The 16804-nt window shown below is 37.8% G+C and overlaps 1 protein-coding gene across 1 annotated transcript; it reads left to right on the top strand.

Annotated features, from left to right (window-relative positions):
* Window positions 1–12337: 12337 nt before the first annotated feature.
* Window positions 12338–14491, top strand: LOC105229659 (putative inorganic phosphate cotransporter). The gene is made up of 4 exons (XM_049456410.1): window positions 12338–12465; window positions 12705–12841; window positions 12897–13982; window positions 14056–14491. The coding sequence occupies exons 1-4, from the start codon at window positions 12429–12431 to the stop codon at window positions 14209–14211; spliced, it is 1416 nt and encodes a 471-aa protein (XP_049312367.1). The 5' UTR covers window positions 12338–12428; the 3' UTR covers window positions 14212–14491.
* The last annotated feature ends 2313 nt before the right edge of the window (window positions 14492–16804 follow it).

Genomic DNA, 16804 nt, shown 5'->3' with positions numbered 1-16804 from the left:
GTATTTGGAGTTTTGCAATTTTAGGCATTGCAACGAAGGTACGAGTATTAATGCGTTAAAAAGGTTTAAAGATGCCTTCGAACTAATGGAGTTTATCAGAAACCCGATATCTGAAAAACCTTTGGATCTAGTAATTGGAATTGAAGCAAGATCCGCTTTATTAGTGGTGCACATTCGCAACCGGTAATAATACAAAGATTCTTTTCCATGACTGCCGGATCTAGGTAACTGGAACGGATTTTTATCCGGCCAAGGACGGTCAACTCGACACCATGCCTCCAAATTAATTCAGAAATATTTGTCGCGGTTCGAAACAACAGCAAGATATTTTCTAAACGCTTTACTCTAACCATCGCAACAAATGATTCCGGAACTTGGATGAAAACAATATCTGAGTTAGATTTCGTAATACTTTCGATAGAACATTTCAGTGAGAGAGTTGTCGTTAGTTAGATATGTATGTATATAAATCGTTAAAATAAAGATTATAGAAAATAGTGATCCGGGGTCTTAAATTTGCCCTTTTTAAAACCCTTTTCAATGTAGTTTTCTTTTGAAAAAAAGGAAAAGGACTTATTCGAAGCTAAATATAATACTTTTGCATAAAAGGTTGTAAAAAGATGTTTTGGTATATTGATGTTGATCGGCGAGGTTGCATGGCAGATATTACAGAATATATTTATCGATCTGAGGAATGTGCTTGGGGATTATACAAATGAGTATATTCTTGCGGAGGAATGTTTCCTTCTGGCTCTTATAAACTTCGTAGTAAACTTGATATATCTTGTTCAGTGTACACAAATTATTGTTTTGCAGGCTCCAAATTTTATTATAATTAAAGAGTTGACAAAAGTCTTTATTTCCAAGCCTACTGTTCCACAATAAATATAAAATTTTGAAAAAGATAAGAAAAAGGTCTTCTAAATAATATAATCTTATCACCTATGAACATCAGTTAAGAAAACTCATAAGTAGTTGAAAACTCATTCATAAGTACACTACGCACTTATTCACCACTAATGTAGGGTACTAATGTACTCATTTCTGTGCGCGATTGTTATCGCAAGAACATATTGGCGATTATTTTTGTTAAAAGAGTAATTTTCAATATTATTTTGCCATTTGGCGTGTAATAAAGGTTCGATAAATGCACATACATAAATACATATGTATACACATCACATACATATCTACAGAAGTGCGTAAACTCATAATATCCACGGGATTTTATGCTCATGCAACCGGCTGCAATTGATGGCAAATAACTGGCCTTACACGTTTCCGTAAAACACTGAACTGCACCCTTCCGGTAGATAACCACGTAGCGAGTAAATTAAAAACGTGGATAACTTATTTGAGATAAAAGCAGAATGGACGATGCATCGGTACCGATTACCACCGGTGATTTTCCTTTTATATTCCCAAATGTCTTAACAGTTTTTATTATGGTTTAGGCAAGTCATGTGGTCATGTTGACAGTACGCATTAACCCTTTGTGGTTAACACGAAAACCATTAAAGCGAAATACTTATTTGATAACTATTTGCGACCGCCATTATTAGAAAATGCAATACCAATTTATTGCTAATAAGAAAAGAGATTTTGCTACTCGTATTTTTGGCAAAGCTTTCGTTAGCGACAAATGGTACGCACGTGGTCATAGAAAAATGTATGTAAGTGCTGTTTTTTTAGAGGTAAGGTACTATTATTTCAAATAAAATACAAAAAACTAATGTAAGACCAGTTTTTTGGCTTTATGGGTTTCCAAATTTTATCCAATTTAATGTTTAAACTTTAAGGGGTTTGGGGATATGAATTAAATTTTCCATTTAGCCTTAAAACACTAATGACGCGCCAAATGTAGACTTCCAATTACTCAGTCGTATCTGGTTTTTGAAGACAATAAACTTCAACAGAAAAAATTCCGATCTGAAATTGACTTGTGTTTTAATATAAATCTTTATTAGTTCCGGGCCTCCTGTAATTGACTTATAGTGGCTTTAAAGATCAAGGTGTTTTCTTCGAAGCGAATTTTTCAGTTTGTAAAACAGAAAATGAAAATAGAACAGAAATCATAGGCTGATTGCAGCATTGCCGGCCACTGGTTTTTCTTATTGATAGTTTGACCTGGTAGAACGAATTAATTATGAACCAAGAAAATGACCTTCTTCTTTTGGTTGAAGATCGCTCGCGGTATGAGTTAGACCGGCCGTGAGGACCATTTTTACAAATTGCAAATATTTGGGGTTTAGGTGTGGGGGTGGACATATCGATGTAAAAAAACGATGATAATGCTGCTTAAGGGCAGATTTTCGTCGGTTCGTTCACCGATTTGCCGGGATCAGCATCAGGTATGTGACGTAAGTCACAACCGTAAGTAAAGTACGACGCATTTTGCGGAATGATTGGGGTCTGGGAAACCTTCCTGTTCCCACCATATATTGTGGCTGGTTTTTGGCCTGTGCCACTTATGGAGCCACTGTATGGTGGGAAGCAGTTATGACAGGATGCCTACGCAGGTTTTGTTAGGTGCAACCCCTCTTGACCGGATTGTCATACAGCGTGCTGTTTCATTCAGGTTAAGAAGGAACTTGAGTGCGCCATTTCCGATGATGATTTGGTGAGAGAAGGATATCTAGGGAGCAGGAGGCTTCTAGATGATAGAGTCAGATGTAGAGGGCAAGACCGTTGGGACAATAGTTCCAATGGTCGAGTGACTTACGAGTACATCCGAAAAGTAGGTTTATTGAGGGTAAGACTTCAGATTCTGTCTGAGTTTGGTTTTTCTGCTTACAGGGCATGCGCTTCTGAATGCATCACAGGCACCTATCTAATAGGTCGGACGTCGAAGATTGGACGTTTAGATGTTAGCGGCGTTATCACCACAAGTCGAAATGCCGAACAGCAAAGGTGTTTAACCTGGAATTATTGTTAGTCTTTGTGTGAGTGATGTGTGTATGGGGCCCAATCCTTGGTCAGCAGTTCAAGCAATATGGAGGCTCAACAGGTAGAAGTTACAGCTGCGTAGTCTGATCGGAGACTTAATTCTGGTATCATTGAGAGCAGTAGTCCTTGCAACTCGCACCAACCTGCTCACGCAGATTCGATTAATACCAAACACATTGAAAATGTTCTCTGTCTACATGAAGTTTGCGGATGTTATTATGACTCATATTTATTGTTATTCGATCTATATATGTCTAATATTTTTAAAAACAAAAACCAAGTACTATGTGGAAAAAGTCAATAGAGACCAACTAAAGGCCGAAATTCAAGAAGAAGCACCTGGTAAAAAAAGTGAAGACAAATCGCAGAGACATCTCCCGCGGGTCGAAGGCGCTCCTGCTCGTCTTGTTCCGGTGAAACTGAATTTTTTCAAAAAGTATTCCATAAACAAGTCTCTTTGGGCATGCTTGATCGTGTGAATTCCGATCCCACATTCATGAAGAGCATTATAATAGCCGACGAGACATGGGTTTATGAGTTTGACATGCAAACAAGTGAACAATCAGCGAAATGGAGGGGAAAAACTAGTCGAAACCAAAAAAAAGCACACCAAAGCCGCTCATTGTGTTTTCGATATTCGTGGTTTGAAGCATCATGAATTTGTTTCGAAGAGACAGACGGTCCATAAGGAGTTCTGTGTGGCCGTATTGAGGAGTGGCCGAAATTGTGGAAGAAAAATTAATGGATTTTACACGATAATAATGCAGCATCGTATCGAGCCACGATTGTGACTGAATTTAAATCCAAAAATGCAATGAAAACCATCGATCAATCACCAAATTTACCAGATTTGGCTCTGTGTGATTTTTTTTGTTCCTCAAACTGAATTTGTCGCTCTGTGGAACCTGTTTTTGGTCGACCGAAGAGACTATGAAAAGTGCTTCGAGGACTGGAAAAATTGTTGGATTACTATGATTTGTCGCCTTCATAGTATATGAATAATAAAATATTTTGTGTTTTATTTACAATTTTGGGTGCTTTTTTATCATAATATAGAGGCTTAAAATATAACTACAAAGCTGTATTCAAATGTATATATAAAATATAAACATGCATAACAACTTCTTCACGATTTCACTGTTGCTTGTTGCCATTGTCTGACGCTCGACGCACTAAATTGAAATTAACCAAGAGACTTTTGAGCAACAACAACATGCAAAAACTGCCACAAATGCTAACTATTGGTGCTTTAATTTTTAATAAGCACAAAAACTTTCATTATTTAGCTGTTTGCCACAGTAAATACGACGACTTTTTGTTATGAAGTTATTTTATATGCGTGTTTTCACGCAAATACACCGTGACATTTATGCGCTTTAGCCTCAACTTATGTAAAGTGGAAGTGATTGTTTCTGCATGTAAGCATTTTCTGTGGGTGGTGTTGTTATTTTGTCAAGCGTTTTTGTGTTTTACAAAGGAGGACAAAGGCTTGAAATATGCATTGAAATGTTGAGGCTTTTGGTGATGTGATTGAAGTTTGCTGAACAAAGGTGCGTTTTAGTGTGAACTGCTTTAGGAAATTGAGCTCAAGAAAAAAAAAAAACAAATCTAATATGAATACACATGCAAATGTAATGAGTACGTGTGTTGAGGGACGGTTTTTTATTTGTTTCACTTCGTCGTTTTTTCCACTGCCTGCACTCTAATGCGTACGCCCCACCACCACAGCGTGTTGTACGTTGCGTATGAGCAACACAAATGAGTAAGAAGTAAGAGGTGAACCGTTGCGCCAGTTAACTAGATCCCTTCAACCTTTGCAAGGCGAACTGCTCACCTTTCTATTTTTGCTTTTTTTCCAAGCCACATGAGTACAATAAGACCGTTGCTGCTGTGGTGCTGTGATCGAATCTCACCTGTCGGCGTAAGGCCAAAAAAAAATTGTGCGTAATATTTTTTTATTGCATACATTTGAAAACAAGTGAGATGAAATAGAGAAAAGTAATTCAATTCTGTTTTAAATTCGTTTCGTTGGCACTGCCACACAATGCTTATATTTATATTTAATTAAATATAAATTTCTAACGAATCTAGCGCAGAGTGTACAGGACTTTTGTAAACTCTTTGGTTGTGGGTGAGGTGTGAAATCGATGTCATTTATATGTTGAATGTTACCTTATGATTAACTCGAAAAGCGCTTTAAGTTTATTGCTAAGCTTACTGATACTTTAGTCTAGAAATCTTAAAAAAAATTGTATATTTTATAATTTGATAGTTTGGATATTCAAGAATATTTCCTTAAAAGGATTATTCAAAATTCAAATTAAAGGGTGATTTTTTAAGAGCTTGATAACTTTTTTTTAAAAAAAAACGCATAAAATTTGCAAAATCTCATCGGTTCTTTATTTGAAACGTTAGATTGGTTCATGACATTTACTTTTTGAAGATAATTTCATTTAAATGTTGACCGCGGCTGCGTCTTAGGTGGTCCATTCGGAAAGTCCAATTTTGGGCAACTTTTTCGAGCATTTCGGCCGGAATAGCCCGAATTTCTTCGGAAATGTTGTCTTCCAAAGCTGGAATAGTTGCTGGCTTATTTCTGTAGACTTTAGACTTGACGTAGCCCCACAAAAAATAGTCTAAAGGCGTTAAATCGCATGATCTTGGTGGCCAACTTACGGGTCCATTTCTTGAGATGAATTGTTGTCCGAAGTTTTCCCTCAAAATGGCCATAGAATCGCGAGCTGTGTGGCATGTAGCGCCATCTTGTTGAAACCACATGTCAACCAAGTTCAGTTCTTCCATTTTTGGCAACAAAAAGTTTGTTAGCATCGAACGATAGCGATCGCCATTCACCGTAACGTTGCGTCCAACAGCATCTTTGAAAAAATACGGTCCAATGATTCCACCAGCGTACAAACCACACCAAACAGTGCATTTTTCGGGATGCATGGGCAGTTCTTGAACGGCTTCTGGTTGCTCTTCACCCAAATGCGGCAATTTTGCTTATTTACGTAGCCATTCAACCAGAAATGAGCCTCATCGCTGAACAAAATTTGTCGATAAAAAAGCGGATTTTCATATTTCGAACCGAACACTGATTTTGGTAATAAAATTCAATGATTTGCAAGCGTTGCTCGTTAGTAAGTCTATTCATGATGAAATGTCAAAGCATACTGAGCATCTTTCTCTTTGACACCATGTCTGAAATCCCACGTGATCTGTCAAATACTAATGCATGAAAATCCTAACCTCAAAAAAATCACCCGTTATTTTCATAGTTATAGCCGTTACGATAAGATAACGATATTAGACAATACGCCGACCAGACTTCGGATGCAATGACTTTAGACATGCACTGACCGCCATTCACAGAGGAGTCATAAACAACTTCATTGACTCCGTCTCAGTGAATAGTTTACTTGGAGTCATCACGCATTGCAGGCGAGGAGTTCGAGTTGTCGCGAGAATCGAGAGTGACCCTCACGCAGTTTCATTCTAGATACTGTAGCAGGTTAAGTGATGGAGCCATGTTTCATTCATTGTAACATATCGATACAAGAATTCAGGTTTATTATGCTTAAACATCGTCAAACACTGCTCCGATTCGTCAAGTCCTCTTTGTTTTTGGTCGAGCGTGAGCTTTCGCGGCATTCACTTTGCACAGAGCTTTCTCGTACTCAAATATTCGTGAATGATATATAGTACACATTCAGTCGATATTTTTAGAGTGCTTGCTATCTCAAACAATTTCAATTTATCATTAAAAATTATTTTGTGGACTTTTTTATTTTTTTATCGGTAACAACCTATTTCACCGTCCACTCCATTCGACGATTTCACTGCTCTTTTACCATGTCTAAACTTAGCATACAAATCCTTGATGATTATTCTCCTGGAGTAGTATACGGTGGACGGGACAAGGACTGGGCCGAAAAGGTCCTTGTGGTATTTATTACAGTGACCATATGAAAGAGCGTAATTTCAGTGTGAAATTCGTGTAGGAGACTCCTCTGAGTCCAGACATTCACCGCGGTGGAAGAACGTCTATCCACAATCCGCATCAAAGCGAAGTTCTTCAATATATCGCTGATTTGAGCCCCGACGGAAGAACAGGACGATGTGCCTTCGCCACGATGTCAAAATCGTGTTTGGCAACTTTAACCGCTGAGTGGACAAACCAGGTATCTTTGGCACAACGGTCGTTAAATTCAGTCTTCATGATGAAACATCCTCAAATGGGTTGAGGTTGATCGACTCCACCGGGGCCCGAAGTATGGTTATCTGTAGTACTAGATTCCTGCATAGGAAAATTTGTCAAGCTACCTGGCTGTCTCCGGACCGCAAATCCACCAACCAAATCGATCATTTTGTGATAAACGGAAGACACGTCTCCAGTGTTTAGAAGTGCGTACGCTTCAAGGCCCTAACATCGACTGGGACCACTTTTTTGTTGCAGCCAAGATACGCCCTCGCCTCTGTACAGCAAAAAACACACGTTAACAAACGCGAGGAAGGTTTGGTGTCAAAAGGTTGCAATCACAATAGATAACGGACGGTTTTCTACTTGACTTGCACTCCTGGTCTCTGATAGTGCTCATCAGCAACTCGGTATAAGGGTACTGTGGGACAGGATTTCAAGCTTCTTACGTACAGTTGCAATGGAAATCAATGGTTTTCGGAAAATGTAAAAGAACAGTTGGTCCAATGAAGACTGCCATGTCGCAGTGGAGAGAAAGCAGACTGCTAACCTCGCAACGTTACAATCGACCAGAGCATGTACGGGTTTGGATGGATACCGAAAGTTGAAGAGAGGAGCGAGGTGCATTCGCAGACAGAAAAAGAAAGAGACCAAAATCCGTGAGTATAAGAGCTTGACAAGCTGGCCGACAGAGGTATTGCTCGAAAATTAAAAAAAAAATGCGGCGATTAACATAAGGTTTCAAGACCGAAGCATACTCTTGTAAAACCTCCTCATCTAGTGACTGATGCCCAGAGGGGATACTGCTCCAGACTGCTGAATTGCAGTAAAAGCAAAACCAGGAGAAGGCGAACCCGATTCGAAAACGTTCCATTGTCTGAGCATGAAGAAGTTCGAATAGCAATTATCTGTCTGAAGAAAAACAAAACAGCGAAGGCCTATGGATTGACGGCCGAGCTATTCAAATGCGGCGGCGAAGAACTTATAAGGAAAATGGATCAGCTTCTTTGTAGAAGTTGGTCGGACGACATTTGGTTTCAACAAAACGGATTCACTTCCTGCACATGGCATCAGTTAATGGATGTATTGAGAGAACACTTCGATGAGCAGATAACTTCACGTTTTGTGCCGGTCGATTGGTCACTAAGATCGTGGGATATTACACCGTTAGTCTTTTCCTGCGAAGATATGTAAAGTCTAAAGTTTATGCTGACATTCCCGCTTCGATGCAGGTCTTGAAGCTAATCATCACGCAGTACAAATCGAAATGCTGCAACGATCTATCAAAAATTGGACTTAACGGATGGGCCATTGAAGACGTAGCTGGAGCCAACATTTGAAAGGGATAATCTTCAAAAAATAAACGCCAAAGAGTGTTCTTTCGAATGATAATAAATATTCTCCATTAAATTTGAAGTATGTATTTTTTTTCTTTAAAAGGAAGCTAGGAAATCTCGAAATGGATCTCCTTTTATAACCAATAAGCATTTCTATAAATAATTTGACTTAGATATGAATATAAAATAAATTGAAATATACTGAAGTATTATGGTATTTAAGAGGCATATAGTTATTTTCTAAATAATTTTATCTAAAACATATAAGTCTTATTAGGGATAACAACTTGTATATTTGCTGTATATATTATAAGCTTAGTATATAATAAGAGCTCTGCGTGTAGATCTCGCATTCTTATACGCTTACGTGCAATGCCAATATAATTTACACATGCTTCTTGTCATTCCACATACTCCACGACAGCTATCTAATAACTTATTATCACTCATGAACCATCAGATACGAGAAAATTAAGCAATGATCCCTATGGAATTTGTACCGTTAGACGAAATCAAGCACACTCAACACTTTTGTATTGACAAAGCAAACATTATGGAAACAAGTGAGAGAGAAAAAATAATCGTGCTAAAAAATAAACAAAAAAAATTGGGCTGAAAGCAGGCATACCCACAACTAACAGGTTAACATATATCTTGCATGTATTATGCATGTACGCTTATCTATGTGAGTGTGCCTAGAGTTCTTCACTCACCGCACGCCTGTCGAGGGGTCAAAAGCAGCCACCTCAATTTGTTTTGATTCTCCACATTTACGATCCGATCAAAAGTTATGTGCTCATCTTAGATTGGACATTAAATGGACACTAAAATATTTCCCAACCACACGCAACGGGGAGTTACATAATCAAAAAGTAATACGCAACATGTCCTGCAAACGACTTGACCACCAAACAAGCCGAAGCGTAACTACATATGTGTGCGTGCGTGTGAGTAGGCAAAGAGAAGTAAATCCGTTGAAAACTATGGCGGTAGGAAAAAAAGTAAATGTCATGAAGCAACTCATTGACAGGCACATAAGCACACTGGTTTTATGACCACCAGATATGACCAAAATATATGATTACCATGTGTCCACCGGGTGGTCGCACACTTACACACACACACATGCATAGCATGCTGCAGGTCATGCAGGTTGCCGTGTTGTGTGGGTGATGGGTGCTGGGACATCAGCATTGGTCATGCTCGTAAATAGGCATTTTCGTTGTTCATTTATGTCCGCACATGTGGACAACCCTGATCCAGGTGGAAAAGAAAGTAAAGCTACGCCGAGGTTATCTTCTAAGATACTTTTACTTGTGGTAAAGGATGGTCGCTAGTAAAAATCAAAATAAACCGCAAGTTATGCTCATTGAATGTCTTTTGGCACGGCATCAATTTTTTATGCATTTCTTTTACGGGACTTTATTTGTTGTTATAAGTGCATAAATATCGCAAACACACATGCATTCAGATACATGTTGTTTTCCAAACAGACATATAAATATATTATTATGTGAGCTTCTATATTTACGAACATTGAATTGCATGTTTTGGTGGGATAAGCAACCGCTGTATAGAGTCCCTAACATATGCAATTTAGATCACAGATAATTCTATAGTAAATATAATTCTATATATTATATATTTGTGGAATTTTTGTAAAATTAATCTTGGTCTTTCTATGGTGGAATCTCGTACTATAGATATATGATATGAAGATTTCATAGCTGTCGTCTTATAATTCCGGCCTCTTCTTACGAATAGTTTAATCAAACGTCGCATAACCTTCAGATAATGTTACTTGTTGACATTTTAATCGGTCGGAAAGAATTTGGAGTGCACAACACCTCGATAATCGAAGAAAACTGTCAACATAACCTTAATTTTGTATATGCTTTGACATGTTATTTTCGGCCTCGGCTCACCTTTGCCACAATTTTTCGACCGATTGATGGTATGTTTCTGAGTCGTAAGCATAGATCCAAGACTCATCGTCAGTAATTGGCATGTTGGTAGTCGGCAAACATTATACACAGACGTTAGCGCGAATTTGTTTTTCGAAAAAATTTAGTAATTTTTGAAGCAATGGCGCTTTTCCTTTTTTAGGCCCAATTTATTTTTCAAAATGGTTTTCACTGAACCTTCTGATATTCCAAAGATGCCAGTAAGATCTCTCATTGTTAATCGTCCATTCTCAGCACCCCGTGTCTCGTCGGCAACGCGTTCTCGTTCCTCTTCGAATAATTTGTATCAAACTAAAAGCACTTGCTCGGGATGAAGAATTATCACCGAAAGCCTTTTCCAACATTGTGAACGTTTGCGCACCAGAAATTTGGTTCGATACACAAAATGGTACATTAATGGAACTTCTTTGTTGAATAACTTCACTTATGACAAAAATTGCCGAATGCACTTTATGTACTTCAGAAAGACAAACGTATACTTAACACTGATGATTTTTTGATATGCACATATTTGGCACAGATGTCAGTGGCAGTCATACCAACATAGGGAAAAAATATTTGAACGAATGGGTTTTCGCGTGAAATTTAAATGAAAAGGTCTTATTATGTTTTGCTCCGCGAATCAAGACATAGCGACTACGCTGTATAGGTCATGTGGTTCGGATGTAAGAAAATAGTACTCAAGTATTAAAGGTATTCGATTCAGTACCCACCAGTGGCAGCAGAGAAAGAGAGAAAGTAGAAAAAGAAGAAGAAGAAATTTCGAATGTATGCATCTAATGGCAATATTATGTTAAGAGAGATTTTTTACTGTGACTATTTCAAAATCCCATGGTATTAATCTAAGTTACTCACTACTTTTCTCTCCCGAAAACTTATTTTTATGATGAAACAACTATATTCGACGAACGAACTATTTTTAGTAAACTACTGATTATTTGTAAAAACATAAAATATCTGCAAAATGTTCATGATATTAATAGAGGTTACCTTCGAAAACATGAAAATTTTAAAACGAGAAGTTGGAATGTTCCAATTACACTTTCATACCAAAACAGGATTAGCGATAGCCTACGCTTAAAGGGTTATATGGGTTTCCTTGAGCAAAAAAGGGCAAATTTATTCATTTTTGTTTTCATATAAAATTTAAAGATTTTATTAAAATTTTCTATTATTCTAAAGAAACATATTTTACAAATATTTGGTGCAATTTGCAACCAAAATTTTTGATATTTGACTATTACGACGTCATTGCCTTCTCAAATACAAAATATTTCTTAGAAGAACTTGATTTTGATCGGTCAGTTTGTATGGGAGCGGTATGGTGTTGCGGTCCCATGTCGGTGTTTCCGACAAAAGAACACTTTCTTAGTGAGAAAAGTACGTGTGCGAGGTTTCAGATCGATATGTCAAATACTGACGGTCAAGTTCGTTTATATATATTGGTCATACAGATGGACAGACGAACATAGCAAAATCAAAAAAATCGACACAGCTGTATGTGTTTAATGGTGTCTCCGTTCAAGGCTCTTAGATCCATTTATGTAAATAGAGCACATTACAACTTTTGGGAATACATGTGTTGGAGGAGAGAGCATAATAGACCGTAGATGGCTGTGCAAACCTCATCTAATTTCTCTTCTATTCTATTCTGTGGAGTTTCCGCCGTTTTCTTCTAGACATTACAAACTTCGTGGCAAACTAAATGTATTCTGTTCGAGGTATACAAATTATTTATATTTACAAATTGGAAAAAACGATACTTTTCTATCACCACTGAAAGAATAATTGAATTAAAGTACTTTTTAAGCCACACTAATCCTATTGCCGCTGTCCACTCAACATATATTAACTATTAAAAAAGCAAAAACGGTTACATGGTTTTTATACTCACTCAATCAGTTCATTTGCTTGGTGGCATTTCAATTATTAAGTTGTGTTTTCGAAACTTTAAGTTCCAGTGTGACTAAAACTAAATATTAAATGGAAAATAAGCGGAAAGTTGATAGCAAAAATAAAGGTTTGTAGAAACATTCGAAATGCGCTAACTATTTCGAGTGAAAAAAAAATTAATAAATTGTGAAAAGTCCATGGAATCGCAAATCTGCGTAAGAAATATGCTTAATTTTTGATAATTTAATAATTTTAATAAAACAAATTACTCTATACTTTTTAATTAAATATTATTTTAAAATAAAAAAAAAATAAAATAATAAATAGTATTTTAATAAAAAAAAATAAATATTTCTCCGCATCTAGCACCGTTCTTCGGCGCTCGTCATGTGCAATGTATTCTAATATTTCTCGGAACCGCTGCTGCGTTCACGCAACGCGTAAATCTCTCGGTAGCGATAGTAGCAATGATGGATAAGAATTCCACAAATCCCAATTTTGAGGTAGGAAAACTTAAAAAACCATAATATTTTCTCACAACCATAATTTTTACTTAAGGAGTACCAATGGTCTGAGCAGACAAAATCCTACCTGCTCAGCGCTTTCTTTTGGGGTTATTTTGTGACACAAATACCGGGCAGTCAGTTGGCGCACAAATTTGGTGGTAAAATAACGCTGCTCCTTAGCATAGTACTAAGTGGACTTTTGGCTTTACTTACGCCGCTGAGCGTGCGTTTGGGCGATTGGCAACTGCTCTTTGCGCTGCGTTTGTGTCAAGGTCTCTTACAGGGTAGCACGTTTGCATCTGTACACACACTACTCTCCAAATGGATACCAGCCGAGGAGCGTAGCTCACTTGGCACCTTTTGCTACAGCGGTATGGCTTTTGGTACTGTGCTGATGATGTTCGTCAGCGGTTGGATTGCCTCTTCCACATTCGGTTGGCCAGGCATATTCTATTTTGCTGGCATACTCAGCGTAATTTGGGGTTTCATTTGGTACTTTGTCGGCGCTAACACACCAAGCGAATGCAAAGCAATGACTGAGGCAGAGCGTTTGTATATTGAAACCGCAATTGCGACAACGGCTAAACCGGAGACGGAGAATGAGCAAGTAACCATGAAGACACCTTGGTTGAAGATACTCAGCTCTGTGCCTTTCTGGATGATATTGCTGACGCAGAGCACCTACGCATGGGGCTATTGGACACTGATGACACAAATCCCCTCATATATGAAGAGCATACTGGGACAAGATATCCAGAGCAATGCGCTCATGTCCGCAGCGCCATATCTGGCTGATTTGTTGTTGACATTCGTATTTTGTTTTTTATCTGGTTTTCTGATTAAACGTGGCTACATAAGTGTTGTTGTCAGCCGGAAACTGTTCAATACTATCGGATTTTGGGTGCCTATAGTACCGCTTATACTACTCGGCTATATGGGCACCGATCGGAGCGAGTTGGCACTGATTTTGCTGATCATTGCTGTTGGTGTGAATTCAGCCGGCAATTTGGGTTTCCTCATCAATCATATTGATTTAGCTCCCAACTTTGCTGGTGTCCTTATGGGCATGGCGAATAGTGCGGCAAATATTATGAGCTTATTGGCCCCACTGACGGTGGGCTTCATTGTCACAGATGCGGTTCGTATACATATTTTCTATTTATTATTTATATAGAAAGCTTACTTCTTTATTAAACGGCCTTCATTTACAGAAAAATGTGCTGCAGTGGCGTATTGTCTTTTACATTGCTAGCGGCATGTACTTCGTTGGCAATTTATTGTTCATCTTGTTTGGCCAGGCGAAAATCCAGGTATGGAACTATCCTAAAACACGGCTTCCACAGCGGGATGAGCGCGTTGGTATTTGACTGGAAACTAGCAGAATTGAGACAGAGAGTATGTGAAGCCAAGCCTCGCCTTTTTACCGTAGAACACTGCCGCATTTAAGATTATTTTGTAGATGATAAAATAATTGACTCTAGAATTGCTCTAGTAGCAATCGTTGCTGTCTTCAGCAGCCTGAATTTAAAAAATTAAGAAAGAAATCAACTCAAACGAACATTTAGAATCGGTTATGTTAATATAACTGTTGATAACCATATTGACACATTCTTATCGAAGATAAAAATACAGTTTTGTTCAATGTTATTTAATTTTTTCGTCATAACACAGTATTTGCACAGCAGAAGTGAGCGCATTATCTCGTGTCAGAGCTAAAAGATTGTAGCAGTTTAATCAATAAGTCACTTCAGACTAGTAAAAGTGTTTCCACTTAAGTTGATCTAGGGTACTTATGTGTTATTAAATGTTCGATATGAACTATTTAGAATTTCAAAAAAAAAAATAAGTAAAACCTTTAACAAGTCCGCCAAATATAGGAACGTCAACACTAACTTTCATCAATGAAAATCTTGTACTTATAAGGAAATCACCTTAAGATATAATCGAATGTCCGCGACTATAACTAGGAGCTACACCAATAAAGAAGAAGAAGAATACATAGGAATATAAACAAGAACAAACGTTAAGCTATAATACTTTTCACAAAAACAAAATATTTTTTACAAGAATTTTACTTTGGTCGTTTGGTTTGTATATCACGTAAGTATATACTAGAGTGAATCGATCTGAACTTTCTTTGCAATTTTTACCATTACCGTTGAAAATAACACCTGCCACATCGCTTCGAACAGCTGTTTGAGGAGGTGTGGGTCGAGCACGACGGGGGCGCTGAACTAGCTTTTCTGGAGACTAAAAGATGAGATTCCTCCATATAACGTACAACATGCGAGGGCGAAGCCTCCGCCAATTTAATGCTATGTCTAAAGCAAGACGAAACCGATGTCCTGCTGATCCACGGACCGCGGCTGACCAGTAACGGCACCTCTAGATTGAGGACGAATAGTCATAAGTTGCTGATGACCAACGAAGCAAGTAGAACGAGAAATGAATAAACAGTATTTTTTATACTCTCGCAATAAAGTTGCTAAGGAGAGTATTATAGTTTTGTTTACATAACGGTTATTGCTATCCGAACTTTTTCATGGTCGGGCAATGGAACGTCTGCTCTATCGTCAGTGAATCGTGAATCGGGTCGGCCTTCTCCTGGTGTTTTGCTTTTATTGCCATACCGCACCTTAAAGGTCTTTCTGATATTCTCAGGATATTTTTGAGTGTAAAATTGGCTTTAACACTAGACAATGAGTAAAAATATATAGTAAAACCACCATAACTTCGCGAAGAGATGCCTTATGGACCATTAAGGAGAGTTCGATCTCACGCTTAACGATGTCCGACTTTATTGTAAATATTTCTTAATTAGATGACATTACATTGGGTGCAGCATCAACTTAGTCTAATGAAGTGGAGCACTGTAAGCCTAATAAGCTCAATTCTGTTCACTATTTGTTTCAGGTTATAAAGGTGGTGATATGGAGACATTCCGCATTGTTGCAGAAAAAAAAAATATTCCCTCAATAATTGCGAAGATTGATGGTTTTGACGATCGAATATAAGTGGGTCTTAGGTAACGATAATTTTGAAAAAATTTAAAAATTTTCCAGGAATGTACTAATATAGTCTTTAAGGGCTCTATTAGCCTTTTCAAGTTTATCTATGCAATTAGAGTGGCGTTATTTGGGTTTGGAATTCTTTGATAAAAATGAAATCTGTCTCGTTTTATATCTACGAAATTGTAACAGTAGTTTCACATGGAGCCAAATCTGTTTTCGACGGATGTTGTCACGCAAACGCCTTAACACGGTTAAAAAACACTCCTTATTGACCGTCTGTCCCTCCGGAATAAATTTATGATGCACCAAACTACGAATATCGAAAAAAACAATGAGCATCACCTTGATTTTTGAGTGGGTTTGACGTATTTTTTTTGTTCCGGCTCGTTTTTCCCTCCATTCTTATGCTTATTGACTTGTTTGCATGTCAAACTCATGAAGCCATGTCTCATTGTCAGTTATAATGCTCTCCATGAATGTGGGTTCGGAATTTGCAAGATCAAGCATGTTCAAAAAGTTCTGTTTTTGGTACTCTTTTTGAAAAAAAAAAATAAGCTTTATCGCCAACTGACGATAGTACTGGGATGAATTATTAGTTTCTTCGCAGGGGTACAAGCTCATAATGGGTGAATCGCCGACAGTCTCACCAAGTACAGGGCAATAACTTCCTGACCGTTGATCCTGCATTAGCCAGTTTTCGTCGGATCACCGCGATTCGACATCAACTATTTTTTGAGTACCACCCTAGCACTTACCCATATATCGATTTATTGTTCAAAAAAACCAATTCGCACTAGTAAAAGCCAGTAAATACTTATGCAGAACAATAAAAATGATTACAAGAGCGTGCTCTTTCAATGTTGCCCATATGTATACGAATCCGAACGTCGCTCATTTAGAGGTGACATTTGCGAACAATAAAATTAATGCCTTCCTGATGAGTCATCAA

The sequence above is a fragment of the Bactrocera dorsalis genome, chromosome 1, assembly GCF_023373825.1.
Source record: "Bactrocera dorsalis isolate Fly_Bdor chromosome 1, ASM2337382v1, whole genome shotgun sequence".
Classification (NCBI taxonomy): domain Eukaryota; kingdom Metazoa; phylum Arthropoda; class Insecta; order Diptera; family Tephritidae; genus Bactrocera; species Bactrocera dorsalis.
This window is presented reverse-complemented; position numbering and strand designations above follow the sequence as displayed.

Coding starts and splice junctions, on each gene's coding strand:
- LOC105229659 (XM_049456410.1), top strand. CDS start 12,429: ATGGAAAATAAGCGGAAAGTTGATAGCAAAAATAAAG. Junction 12,466..12,704: donor AGTTGATAGCAAAAATAAAG/GTTTGTAGAAAC, acceptor CTCCGCATCTAG/CACCGTTCTTCGGCGCTCGT. Junction 13,983..14,055: donor GCTTCATTGTCACAGATGCG/GTTCGTATACAT, acceptor CTTCATTTACAG/AAAAATGTGCTGCAGTGGCG.